The sequence below is a fragment of the Carassius gibelio genome, chromosome A9 (genome assembly GCF_023724105.1).
Source record: "Carassius gibelio isolate Cgi1373 ecotype wild population from Czech Republic chromosome A9, carGib1.2-hapl.c, whole genome shotgun sequence".
NCBI classification, from domain to species: domain Eukaryota; kingdom Metazoa; phylum Chordata; class Actinopteri; order Cypriniformes; family Cyprinidae; genus Carassius; species Carassius gibelio.
Window position 1 is genome coordinate 3,971,238 of NC_068379.1, and position 14,586 is coordinate 3,985,823.

General features: G+C 37.9%; 2 protein-coding genes across 5 annotated transcripts; one reads left to right on the top strand and one right to left on the bottom strand.

Moving 5' to 3' along the window:
* Positions 1–19: 19 nt before the first annotated feature.
* On the bottom strand, positions 20–6,849 carry LOC128019452 (ras-related protein Rab-20-like). Its single transcript, XM_052605442.1, has 2 exons — positions 5,961–6,849; positions 20–971 (listed from the first exon to the last, which is right to left on the bottom strand). Exons 1-2 carry the CDS (start codon positions 6,148–6,150, stop codon positions 427–429), a joined length of 735 nt encoding a protein of 244 aa, XP_052461402.1. The 5' UTR covers positions 6,151–6,849; the 3' UTR covers positions 20–426.
* LOC128019451 (ATP-dependent (S)-NAD(P)H-hydrate dehydratase) lies at positions 6,815–14,267 on the top strand. Of its 4 annotated transcripts, none has more exons than XM_052605439.1 (11): positions 6,815–8,489; positions 8,602–9,009; positions 9,556–9,694; positions 10,483–10,528; positions 10,886–10,974; positions 11,161–11,269; positions 11,604–11,654; positions 11,983–12,087; positions 13,603–13,723; positions 13,813–13,933; positions 14,017–14,267. In XM_052605439.1, the coding sequence occupies exons 1-11, from the start codon at positions 7,994–7,996 to the stop codon at positions 14,165–14,167; spliced, it is 1,836 nt and encodes a 611-aa protein (XP_052461399.1). In that variant the 5' UTR covers positions 6,815–7,993; the 3' UTR covers positions 14,168–14,267. The 4 variants fall into 4 exon arrangements, with proteins under 4 accessions (XP_052461399.1, XP_052461401.1, XP_052461398.1 ...); XM_052605438.1 differs by having other exon boundaries at positions 6,916–8,489; positions 8,602–9,039; XM_052605441.1 differs by lacking the exon at positions 8,602–9,009 and having other exon boundaries at positions 6,891–7,249.
* The last annotated feature ends 319 nt before the right edge of the window (positions 14,268–14,586 follow it).

Below are 14,586 nucleotides of genomic sequence, written 5' to 3' on the forward strand. Positions count from 1 at the left end.
AGCATTTTTAACTGTTTTCAACTTTGCTAATTATAAGCATATTAAAATATAAGCATAAGAGTCAGCATATTATATTGATTTCTGAAGGATCATGTGACGTTGAAGACTGCCGTAATGATGCTGAAAAGTCAACTTTACCATCACAGGAATAAATTTCATTTGACTTTTTGTTTTTTTTAGGAATTTTTATTTTTCTCAGATTTTGTGCGGCAGTATCAGAAAATATTCATGTCATATTCACAAAATATACATTTAGTCCATATATAATAAAAAAAAAAAAAAATGTACAGTCAACAAGTATGAACACAAACAAGTATGCATTTTCTTATTTATTAATACTGTTCTGGGGGGGTTTGATCCATTCCTTCTTTGGCACTGTCTGACAACACAATCCCACATCTCCTATTATTTGTCCTGCAATGTTTTTCATGCGCAACATCCTGCTTTAGTCTTTTTCACCTCCATTGGCATCTCCAGATCCACAGTGGCATTTTCTCCCTCACTCCTTTTCTTCAGGATGGAGGGCAGAACCAGATCAAAGAGGGTTTCAAACAAAGCGTCCACATTGTGACCCGTTTTAGCACTGGTCTCGAAGCACATCCTCTCAGCAGACAGACAGGCCTTCTCCTCCAGGCCCTTGTAGAGTAGCACACGGCCGTACAGGGCCATGGCGTCCTCTCTGCTGACCTGTTTGTGTTGAAGCAGAGGCGCAGGAGTCGGACACGTGACCACAGACTGAGGTTCGTCCCGTCGCTCGCTCTTTGGTCCTGGCTCTTGAGCGAGAGCGTCAGTAAGGTCTGCTTTGTTACCCACGATGGCAAATATGCAGTCAGTGCTGGCAGTATCGGTCAGGGACAGGAAGCGGTTTTCCAGCTCGGCCAGGCTCTGCCAGCTCGTAACGTCATAGGTGAGGATGACAGCAGCTGCGCCGCGGCAGTACATGGAGCCCAGGCCATGAAACTGCTCTCGACCTGAACACAACACACAGCACGGTCAGGAGAGTAAAGCACAGTCACACAGCACTGCATATCAGCGTAGATTTGGAGAATTCACACTTCATTTGAGGTCTTTAAACTGAATACTCCTACATTACTTTTCTAGGACAAAAATGATAGAGTATGTTATCATGCTCATCAAAACTTAGGCAGGCTCTGGTTGGAATATTAGAAGATAAAAACATTGAAATGCACTCAAGGGCATCAATTAATATGAACACAACATTGATGTCTGTCAAAAAATATCATGCACAATATTATACAATATACACACATTTCCTGGAAAACACACACTATGGGATGTTTTGTTTTGTTTTGGGCTTTATCCTGCTGTCTGCATGGTAAAAGATTCAAGAAATTAAAGGGCTGCACGATTAATCACATTTTCAATCGCAATTATAATTACGGACGTCACAATTACATAATCATTCAAAGTGACAGTTAATCGTTCAAAGTCCACCTTTATTATTTTTAGTGATTTTTTTATTTTATTTTTTTTAATTCTGCCTTTCTATGGGTTTTCTTAAGTTTTTGGTTTTTGTTTGTTTTAGTATAACATTATAATGTCATGCATATTTTTACTTTTTATTATTAAAAGAAGAATTCAATGCAATATATAGTTGACATTTGACGCTTAATGCTATAGAAAAGCAATAAAAGTGTTTCAGTTACAGCGTTTTCAGCTTGTTTATTTTCATATAAATACACGGCATGCAGTTGCTTCAAACAATGGTATAAACATCATTCAATTTAAATTGGGATAATCCTAATGAATAATCACATTTACAATTACTAGCGAACAATTGACAATTATGATTTTTGTCATAATCGGGCAGCCCTGGGCAATTATCAAATTTTGATAAAATGTTGTTTAATTTCCCAATAAAATATGCAAGATTTTGACTTGATTTGTTGAATTACCCCTTTGCAGATTTTAAGCCATGATAATTTCTGCTTGTGAAGAAATATCTCTTCAGTCACAACCACACAGTGTTAGATAGATCATCATGATACTGAGAGCTAGAACGGCTGAAAAACAAGAGCTCATTGTTGTAGAAATATGTAGAGATCTTAAACCTACTCGGCTTCTACTGTCTGCATCTGAAGGGTGCTTTGTTCCTTGTTCTTATGTGCTTCACGCACAATAAAAATCTGTAAAACTAATAATGTAGTACTTATAAAGCATGGCTCGTTTTAATTTTACAATGCTTGCATAGAATCACACCCAATTTACATTACCTTTTGACATAAAGTCTTTATGCATAAAAGTGTACACACTGTAACTTTCACAACTTAAAACTCCCTCCACAGTGAGAAAAAAAAAAACTAAACAAGAAATATCATGTCATGAGAGCATGCTGTGCTGTCTGAGCTACAGGAACACCTACAATAGCTGCTCATGGTCATGACATGGTGAGCTAATACAGTGGAAGTAAGCTTTACTATTATTACCATCACCAGACGAACTAATGAGAAGAAGAAAATGGGTTAAAGTTCATGTAGCAGCAGCCGCTCTGCAGATCCCTTAGAAGAGTTCAGACACTACACATCCCTGATCGATTCAGCCTGATCTCAGAGTGCACGCTTCAACCTCTTTTTACATGCAGAGAATTTAAACAGACGTCTTAGTCCTCTATAGCCTGATACATGAAAGAACAAACAGAAATCATCTAATTTAATTGCCTTTTTCTTTCACTTTTATACAAAATCTAAAAAAAAGTGTGCATGTGTGTACTGTATGTTTTTTTGATATCATATTTGATCCCTCAAGCTTTTATGGCTCATTGTATGATATACACCAAGACACCACATACCTTCCAGGAGGCCAACAATTCACAAAAAAAAAATGTTTGTTTTGTTTTTGGTCTTATGAAGTATTGTAATTTGTTTCAGATAGTGAATTGGTGGGTTTTTGTTAAATGTGAAAAGAACCAAAGACTTAAAATACTTCAGTCTGTGTACAATATGAAGCTTTTACTTGAGGAGGAGGAAAAAAACATTAATTGTATTCAGTGGCCCAAACAAAAATATGCAATTTGGTGCATAAGGTATTATTTATGTGGGCATAAAGACTGATTCTGACTGTAATGTAAATGAATGAGATCTTTATAACAGTACAACAGACTACTTACATTATAAATATCAGTTGGCACTCTATATCACCCAATAATATTTCTTAGCGAGATGATATTTACCTGCTTAGATCTGCAGTTTTTATTGTTTGGGGCAAAACATAATCCTATGCAATATGATGACGATGATTGAGAGACGAACAAATAAATGTCAAAAGCCATCATATTAGATATGAATAATGGTAACACTCTACAAGGATCGATTAGTTAATGTTAGTTGATGTATACACGTCCATGAACAAACAAAGAATAATGCATTTACAGTATTTATTCATTGTTGATCATGTTAGCTAATGAAAATACACTCATTTATTGTTAGTTGTTAACAAGCACAGCTTTCGATTTTAATAATGCATTAGTAAATGTTGAAATTAACATTAACTAAGATTAATAAATGCTGTAGAAGTATTGTTTATGCTTAGGTCATGTTAACTAAAGTAGTTAATTAATGAAACTTATTGTAAAGTGTTACCTGAATTATATATTAGGGCTGTAACGATTCCTCTATTAAATTGGAGGACTATATAAAAATAAAAACGCTGCAAAATATGTGGCACATTCCATAAACGAGAATCCGTGAAAAATATTATTAGACCATTTTCTAAGGCTGCAAAAAATATTCAAGCAATTTAACAATCATAATAAAGCATAGTGCTATTATAAAGCCACAAAAGTTGCAATTCAATGAAATTGAAATATGTGCTGTGTGTTTAATATGCTCTTTATTTTTCCGCACAAACAGTTATCATATTCATGTTGTGGAGCGTCTCAACTCCATCTCTGTATATGCTGTGAGTCTGGGCTGCTTATAACGTTCATCTGGGAACAATGTGCACCATTCTGGCAGATTTATAAGGTAAAACTTTATAAACCTATGCCATCACAGAAGAATACATCATTATCTTTTTCTAAATAAGCTAACTGTTTAAAATATAAGTTTAAACTTTTAATTTCTTGCATTTCTATCATAAAGAAGTTGCCACATAGTAAGGATTAAGTGGACATTTGAATAAAAATTTTGGTTAGTCAATATTAAACAAAAATTTGATTGCGCTGTAAATGTAAAAAAATAAAATTAATTGTTAGGCTGTTGGTGCCTCTGCAGGCATTTGATATAATACATAATGTACAAAAGTTATTATTATATTGTTTTATGACAGTGTGTATTTTAACTGTTTTGTTCAATAAAACTGTGTGATAACTTGCTTGTGATATTTTATTTGAATTAATTATTGCCTCATTGCTATTATATATGTATTTAAGTGATTTTAAAGTGAATTTTATTGATTTTTTTTCAATAAAATGTTTGAATAATCAAGTAAACTGAAGTTGTTTCAGTCCAGAAAACTATCATCTTGAAATATTAAAGAAAATAATAACAATATTCTAATTTATAAAATGAATTCAAGATTTCACAGCAAAAAGGCATGTGTATTACGACCTGAAGGGGGACATTTTTAGATTAGATTATATTAGATGAACCGCAGTTTAGCTACAACAACAATGTAATGAAATCAGAATCATTCTCGCCATAATTTCAGTGCTTCCCTTGTAAGATGTTTTAATCAGGTATGGTGTACTGTTGGGCAAGTAAAATTCTCTCAAAAATCCACTTACCAATTCATTTATGTTGAGCTCTGATAATATATATGAGATTTAACCCACCAAAGCTAGCAGGAGTGACTGTGTTACACGATCTGCTGAAATCTGGGTGGCGGGTGTTAAAAGTGTGATATGATGCAATTCAAATGTTGCTTTCTCTTTGAAGTGTTAAAAACTCTTGATGCATTAAGAAGATCTGGAAAGACTAAAGTCTCAAACCCTAAGAGATATTCTTTATCAAAATGTAATGCCCCTCTAAAATCTGATTAAACTAAAAAGTGTACATGTAAACGTAGCCACCGCGACTCTGTTCCCCTTTCGGCCTTGAACTGATGAAGAAATTATTAACTGTCTTTAAATTTATTTTGAAAGATGTTTTTTTTTAGTCCTGATACGGTGGGCTTTATAGGGTTAAAGGAGTAGTGGAAAATGAAAATGAAATATTTTGACATGTCATTTTGCACATATAATGACACTGCATGCTTAGTTCTTCTTTCTCTGAAATTCAGGATTTTCCACTAAACCACTAAAACCACATTCAAAACTGAGAATAAAAAAAGCTTTGAAACTTCTTAAATTAATTGTGAACTTACAACGCCCCTTTTAGACCCCCACTCCTGAGTAACCAGTGAAACCTTTAGTTTCCACACACACACATACACACACACATTCAATACACACTCATCTGACTTGCACACAAGCATGTGACTTTTTGCCTGTTAAGAAAGCAAAAAGTACTATGGGGTCATCTGTCATCTGAACAGGATCAACTTTCACAGGAAAGAGGAGAAAAGATATCCTTTTTACATTAGATGGATGGATGGATGGGATTAAATAAAACTCACTCTCACTGTATGTATGTGTGTGTGTGTGTGTGTGTGTGTGTGTGTGTGTGTGTGTGTGTGTGTGTATTATATATAAGTCGGTCAATTTCTGAAAACTTAAACCATGATAGAGCCGGTTCTTAAACACCATCTGAACAAGGAACAAAAAGCACTGACAATCACAAAATAAAAAGGCCATTACAATGACCGTGAGAAAGCAGTTCTGAGCTATAAATCAGGGCAAAAAAAAAAACCAACAAATATGAAGCAGAACTTCAGAAAGCACACACAAATAAAACACAGATATGATTGACACTACTTTCATCTGAAATGATAACATGGTGTTTACACTTTAATAGCATGCTCTTGAGTTTTGTTTGACTTAATAGAGTGTAAACGCAGCCCACCTGCAGTGTCCCATATAGAAATGTTGTAGGGTCCCCACTGTTTGAGGAAGAACGCCCCTCCGACTGTGCTGATGGTGTCCTTAAATTTCCTCTCTGTGTATCTGTGGAGGAGAGAAGTCTTCCCCACGTTCATGTCCCCCAGAATGACGATTTTCACGTCGGGTTTCATGGTCCTTGAGGCTTGAGACATGTCTCCAAACACATGCCACTCATGCAGACTCCACTCTTCCAGGTAATGTAAAATCACCACATAAACAATCCAGCTATCGGTCTCTGCGTTTTAAATGCATGATATAATATTTCTCCGTCCAAAGTTTGGCAAAATAGACCACAACACAAGTGTTTTCCCTATTATAGTTGTTTGGTAAGAACGCCGATTTTCCAACTACATAACTTTCAAGTCGGGTTTAACAGAATAGTGCTGTCCGACTCGTCAACGAATCATTCTTTTGAGTCAAACCTAGTTCAATGAATTGTTTGAACAAATGATTTTTGAAAGATTTCTTTAAAAATCTGACTGAATCGAGTGATGGTAGAGCCAAAAATTAATAAAGCACTGTTTTTATGCATTTTATTATTGTTTAATGTAAATGTGAATTATATGTATGACTTATATTTATGATTTAAATCTGAACGTCGACTGCAAAATAATACACTAGGTAACGGGGAAATACACTAAGATAAAACCTTAATTTTAAAAGGACTATTTGAACATTCACCTAAGATTATGCTGTTAAAAAAATACTAACCACTTTTGTAACCTGTTTGAAATTGACTGTTCAAAAGAACCGATTCGGCGAAATGAATCAGACTTCCCATCAAAAGGTGGTGGGCGGAGCTATTTAACATCAGTGCACGTCACAGGAAGTAAACGGCAAAGGCGGGGCTTAAAATTTATCAGCTGTTGTCATTTTTAGTATCATTCATTGTAACCAGGCTTCGCTACAGTAGGTAGCACTGTGTTTGGTCTATTAATGTGAAATGCTGACTGAATTCTGCTTATGTCATGACGCATAAGCATAGCGTCAGCGGAAGTCTGATGATTATAGATAGAGGGTAGTTCTTCTGTGTGTGTGAACTTGATCGAGTGAAGTCGTGCAACACAACAGAACTACAACCAGAATAAATCCTGAACTTTGTTCCTGTTCTCTGACTGGATACTGGATCTAATCCCCGCACAGAGCTCTCACTCTCCTCCTGAACAGTGTTTGTTTTACCCGTGAACTTGATGAATCTTCTCAAACGTGCCGCCTTCATTTTCTCTGAAAAGCCACTAAGTCTGGCCCTTGGTAAGATCGGAGTTTATCAAACTATCAGTAGGTTGAGAAGGACAGGATGCATGGGCTGAAATGTTCACTTCTCGGCGTGGTTACAGTAATCATTACAATTGCAGCAGTGTTGCTGTATGATGAAGGTAAATGCAGGGTCGAGAGCCACATTATACATCTACAGTGGGGTCCAAAAGCCTCCACAGGTTTTTATTCGAATGTATTTTTGGTGTAATTAAAATATCAGCGTGACATTCCGTGTTTACTCCACGAGTCTGTGCAAAATCTCTATGATTCCAAAGGTGTTCACATGTCACAAATGTGTTTATTTGACATCATACATGTAGGTTTCAGTTTTATCACGCTATAAGTTGTGTGTTAATGATTTTGTAATTTAATTATCGGTTGTTATTTGACTCGAGCTCTCAAGCGTAACTCACATTTTTAAACCCCGAAGATGTTGTTTCATAGATGTATTCTTGGAGATATTGTCGAAGCTATTCGACTGTTTTCATCGCTGACCCTCGAAGCGCAAGGTTGTGGTGACGTAGTGCACAACACCGCGGTGACGTTCTCACTGTTGTTGGCGCGGTAAACACTGCAAGTTCTAAGCAGCTTTGCATGAAGCAGCCCAGTTAACCTCGACGAGGCCTCTGTCGCTATGCGCTCAGAAACGGCATGAAACGTCGTCAAAACAAGGCCTAGATCTCGTCGCTTGATCGATGTGAAGCCGACCCGCGCTCGGACTCGGTTGCTTCGACCATCATGTTAGTGAACGCAACGCGCGGTTTCCTGTGGTCGGACCTGGAGACCCGAGCGCTGCTGAATATCTGGGGTGAGCACGACGTGCAGACGGCGCTGGACGGGAACTTTAGGAACAGCCACGTTTACCGAGACGTCGCGAACCGTTTGTGCGAGCTGGGCTTCGATAGGACACCGGACCAGTGCAGAATACGGGTTAAGAGCTTAAAGAGGCAGTATTTCCAAGCGAAGGAGGGATCCAGGAAAAATGGGCAGTACCACAAGATGTGCAAGTTCTACGATGAGATGGAGAGGATACTGAGCAATAGATCCTTATTCGAGAGGCAGGACATTGATAGTGTTGCTGTTGGGGGAGATGAAACGATGGATGAAGATGCTGAGAGTACTGAACTCTTGCAGGAGGCTCACATGGATGGCATGGGGGAATGCTCCTTTATGGAGCACCCGGTCAAAACGGAGTACCCACCCTGCCCCATTCCGGTGACAGTGGGAGGCATGAGTATGTCAACTTCTTCTGATACGTCAGAAAGCAATTATATGCCATCTTTAGCCAAATCGGTCTGGTTTCCCATGTGTGAGCGTGTTAATATTCATGTGTTCTTCTCTCAAAGGTTCGTTTCCAACCAAACCGAGCAGCCTGAGCAAGACCAACCCGCCGGCGAGCTCGTCCAGCAGGCCACGGAGAAGCAAGAAGCGCTTCGCGAACATGTCGCTGGAGAAGCTGATGGAGAAGTTCCTGGAGCAGAGCATGGAAGCAGAAGACAACTTCTACAGACTCGAGCAGCAGCGTCTTCAGGCTGAGGATAAGCGCAGAGAGGAGGAGCATTCCCGAGAGCTGCAGATGCTACAGATGTTGGGCCAGATCTTTAATGGCATTAGCACACCCTCTCCCGCTCCGCCGCCCTCTTGTATCCCCCAGACTATCCCCACCGTACCCCTCACGCGTCCCCCTTGTGGGAATCGTAACCATCCACCCGCCTTGAACGAGTTTGCCAGCCACAGCCAAGCAGCTGGCCCAGGTCTGCTCATGGAAGAGGGTGAAACTCAATGTTCGTGTAGAGTTGCCATTTATTTTGAATTGCCTTTTGTTATAAAGTTATGAGCCAGCATTTAAACCAGTGTTTTACTGCTGAAATATTCCCAAAACATAAACGTGGTCTGTACAGTAATATTCTAAAGGAATATTAAAGCTTTATGTGGAACAAACTAATATTTAGTCACTGATAATTCTCCCTAGTGCTTAAGCTCTGAAATAAAATTTGCGTCCACGTTATGATTTAAAAACAGTAGCAGGTTCGATGTCATAGATGTTAAAAAGGCATTGGTTCATGCAAGTTGATGCAGTGGATGAAACAGTTTTCCTTTTGTGTTGAAAAGCAACAACATGGTTTGAATTGACAAAAGTAAATTATGTGAAAATGATGTCAGTTCTTTTACCACCCCCAAAATTTTTTTATTATTTTTTTTGACTGGTGTATAAACTAGTCTAATCCAATGCATGGAACTGAACTAAGCTTGTCTGGTTTGTGTTGAAGCTAATGATTGTCACTGTGTTCTTGTCTCAGTCATAGAGCGCTCTTTCTCTCTGGGAACTGCAAGAATGGACAGTGTGATTCCACTTGTAAGAAAAACAATTCCTCCACTTACATCCAAAAAACACAAGGGTCAGGACGGACGCATTGGAATCATTGGAGGATGTCAAGAGTAAGTGCTGCACAGATCTTTCTCCGGACTACACACTTAATAAATGTCTGTGGTGAAGCTTCAATGGGTGCTGCACATGCACAGCTGACTCATCGGATGAATCCTTTTTTTTAAATAGGATATTTGGGGAAAATGATTACACTTTATATTAGGTGGCCTTAACTACTACGTAATAACAATTAATACTTAAGAAATTAAATACTTTAGACAAAACACATTTAAGACTAGGGATTTACTGTGTAAGTGCAGCTTGTTCTGGAAAATTCCTACTTTTTTTTGCTAATAAATATGAGGTATATTTATTATTAGGAGTAGTGTTAGGATTATATGGGTTAAAGCCAAGGGAAAGCGTTCGGGTTATAGTTGGAAATAAAGTTAACAATTGACTATAAATCTTAAAAGTTCCTCAAATGTAATTACAATGCACCCCTCATGTAAATATACATATTCGGTACATGCCTTATCATTTTTGTATTGATCTTGCTAGGTACACAGAATGGTCTGAATTTAGATTAGTGAACTTGTGCTACATAAGACACCTGCACAAAACAAAAACAACAAAATTTCGGGCCATTTTTCATAGATATCCTCTTTTTCCGGAGCTTACACCCAACCTGCTCACTTTTTCACTTTCAACCACATACCATCAAGGCATGCTCTGCCACAACAGTGTTTTATAAGGTGCCATGTGCTGTGATGTGAGTGTTATAGTACCTAGCAGGCTGCTTTCTTCTATCTATATGTGAATCTTCTTGGTGAAACTTACATTTTTGTATTATTCTTGATAGGTACACAGGAGCACCTTTCTTTGCAGCTATTTCAGCTTTAAAAGTGGTAAGTATTCTGTTATAAACGCAATCAATTTTGTGTTTCTCATCATTTAATTTTTTTCATACTTTAGTGAGATACACAGTGAATTGTCTTCATGGTTTTAATTCAACTTTGACTCATATTTATCAAAGAATCCTGAACAAAAGTTGTATGCACAAATATATTATGCAGCAATAATATTATGTTTTAAACATTGTTTATAATAAGATCTGTGTAAAATTGCACCTTTTTTTTGCATAACCCTTTCGGCTGACACAATGGGAAATTGGTCTTCTGTTAATGAGCCAAGATGACAGTTTTCTGATAATCTCAAAATGCTGGTATATTGGTTACCTTCTCCTCGTCCTGCCTGTTTTCCAGGGAGCCGATCTGTCGCACGTGTTCTGCACCAAAGATGCAGCTACGGTCATCAAGTCCTACAGTCCTGAACTCATCGTCCATCCAGTGCTGTAAGCAGGAACTCTCGACTTGTGAATTTCATTAAATATCTCTGTGGCCAATTTGTGTGAATTTTATGGCCCTCCAGAGTTATTTGATTCAGTGCATTTTACCAGCTGAAACACATTTGATTTATTACGTGGAGAGGGATTTGATCATGATGGTGGTGTTTCTCTTCTGGCTGTGTGTTCCTCCAGAGATGGTCCCAACGCTGTGGAGGAGATGGAGAAATGGCTGCCCAGGCTTCACAGTCTTGTTGTGGGACCAGGTCTGGGGAGGGAAGAGATGCTTCTGAAGAATGCGAAGGCAAGATGAATGATACGACAAACACATCTTCTGACTTCTGTGTGGCAGTTTAGTCAACACTAATATATAACACAAAAATAATTAGGAAATATTATTTTTAAATTTCTGTCTGATTCCCTTATATAGTACCAACCACAAATTGGAAAAACCTCTTTTTAGGTTTTTCTCAAATGTGCGAAAGCGTCCGTACTTTGAACACTTATTGTACATTAAGACAATCATTCTGTTCATCATTCATCAATCATTTAATATTTCTTGAGAGCTTGGCAACATTGTATATTTCCACATTGATGCATTCCAAATTGCTGAGTGTTTGACTGATGTTTGGTTTTAGGAGATTATTGAGAGGGCCAAACTCAGAGGAATACCAATCATCATTGATGCTGTGAGTACTGTTTCCACTGACACTTTTGATCTAGCAGATCAATACGCTTTTATACTGGATATGGTGGCAACAGCCAATAGATTAATTGTCCTTTATACAGAAGGAGAACTGGGTCGGAGCTCAAACATGTGGTTTTAATTTGACAGTATTAATGTTGTATTGCATATTGCCTAAAAGAGCATAAAAATGATATTAAACTGATTCTGCTAATCCAGAAAAAAAGGGCGTCAGTGGTTTGCGGAATAAACTATTGTTTTGTGGATGCACTGAATAAATGAGTCACTTGTGCAAAAACTGTTTATATATTCATGTTTGTGTGTCTTTACAGGATGGACTTTGGTTAGTGGCTAAAGAACCGTCAGTCATTCAAGGATATCAGAGAGGCATCCTCACACCCAACTTTATGGAGTTTACTCGTCTGTATGAGGCCATGGTGAGTTTGGAAAGTGCTAATATCCTCCTTGTGGCGGAGCAGGTTCTATTTGTATGTAATATCTGTGGCTCTGAGACATCTGGTTTTGACAAAATGATACTTTGCCTGGTATTGTATGGGACTCAAATGTCTCTTGTATGTAGTCTTGTGATCAGATTTTTTTTTACGTGACCGTTTTGGATTGCCATGCACCTGTATTCACCACTGACCACATTACCATCAGATCTCCTGGCACAGATGTTATCACACAGAAATATAGTCTTTGTTTTAGGAACATTGCTTTCACTGCAGTCCCGGGTTTAGAATTCATTCACTGCAGGTGCATCTGAAATTAGTGAAGGTGCTTTAGTGCAGATGTAATGAGATTTAATGTACTACCATAACAAGAATGGCAATATACACTCAAATCATGACAAAAACTAAAGTTTGAATAAAAATCTGAATGGATTATAAATGGCCACGAAAGCATACAAAGTTGTAGGTCTGCAGGATAATTAAAAAAAAAATAATAGTTGATTATTCCATTGAAATTGTAATTGCGATTATTAATAAAGATTATCACAATTTACTTTGAATGATGTTTGTACCATTGTTGGATGCAACTCCATAACATATTTTAATATGAAAATAAGCTGAAAACACTCTGACAATCTTTTAGTGTTTTTCTAGAGTATTAAGCCTCAAATGTCAAATACACATCAGATTGGTTTCTTCATTAAATTATAAAAAAGTAAAAATATGAATGGGATTAGAATGTTATACTAAAACTAAAGCCGCTTTTCCACCGAAATTACCTAGAACAAGTGTACCAAGAACTATTTTCCCCCAGACCCGTTGCTTTCCGTGTTTCCACCGCGGTCTAAAGTAATTTACCGTGAAGATTAGGCAATAAGTCTGGTGACGTAGGTCTGCGCGTGTTTCTCAGTACAAATTACACTAATTTCAGGCTTGTGTCCTCAGTAGTTCTGACTTTGCGAGTTCGACTCGGGACGGGACAACACAAGTCCAGTAATTCTGCAATCAGCAGTGTACTTGATAACATCAGTCAGCTCACCATGGCTACTGCAGTTTTCCTCTCTGTATATTTACAATAAGACGAAATATTATATTAAACACCACTGCCTCCTTTCGTTTTCATTTAAACATAATAATAGAAGCAGAAATGTACTTCAGGGAAATGTGTATATAGATTACATTACAATGAAACATACATATCAAACAGTAGGCCTCTTGCCTATTTTTATTTTCATTTTAACATATGAATAAATTAATTGAATAACGACCAAAGATTACTGAGACTGCTGTCATCGGTAAACATGAGGTGATCCTCTCCAAAATCGGCAAAACACATTTTTAAATAGCCGCTGTCATGTCTTTTATAAATAGATAGATAGATAGATAGATAGATAGATAGATAGATAGATAGATAGATAGATAGATAGATAGATAGATAGATGGAAGGATACCTAATACATACAGTTGCAGTATACAAGCTAAATCAAACTTTGATTTCAGCACCATGAACCTCTGGACAGCACCGACCACAAGAGAAGTGCTCAGCAGCTCAGCATCGCCATGGGCCACCTTACCTTGGTTTTGAAGGGGGAGGAGGACATTATTACTGACGGAAAGAACAGTTAGTGATTTTCTTGAATTATTCAGACTTCACAAGGTTCCAGTGCACCATTTTCTTTCTCTAACACGTCGCTTGTCTTCTGCTCTCAGTGCTGACCTGTAGTCAAGAGGGCAGTGGGCGGCGCTGTGGGGGGCAGGGAGATCTGCTCTCCGGTTCCTTAGGAGTCTTCGCCCACTGGGCGTTCAGCTCACCTCCAGATGCAACCAAAGGGTGAGTTGCTCCGTCTTCACTAATTATTTGAGGTGTCATTGCACATCACTTTCAGTTTAATAATAAATGTTCCTTTTTTCCAGCATGAATCCCTCGCTGGTGGCTGCATTCGGTGCTACGTCTCTGACAAGGCAGTGTAATCGCCAGGCCTTCCACAAGCACAGCAGATCGACCACCACCTCTGACATGATCCAGGAGATAAGCAGCGCTTTCAAGAAGTTGTTTGAAAGCTAAACCCGCGCGTGTTTTCATTTCTCTTTTCATGGACATTATAAAGACTAAAGGTCTGCATCTCAGTGCTACTCCATATCAAATAAAAGTGAAGTACATTGTTGAGCATCTTTTTTCTTTTCCTTTTTATTTTAAAGTGCCTCTTGTAGTTCTGCAATACAGTTTCAACTACTTCTTCACTGTTATTTCTGTGTGGTTCCCCTCTATAAATATCATACACATTTATATATACACACACACACACGCGTATGTCTATAGATGTGTGTTATGTTTGCGAGTGTTTAGATTTGTATGTGATAACCCACAAGGACATATTTTTAACACTGTCCCTTTATGAATGAATTGCTGTCTTACTACCAGCTGCAATTTATTTATTAGTCTGCTTGAAAATGTTCACTTTCAGCTATTCTGACAAATGCTCT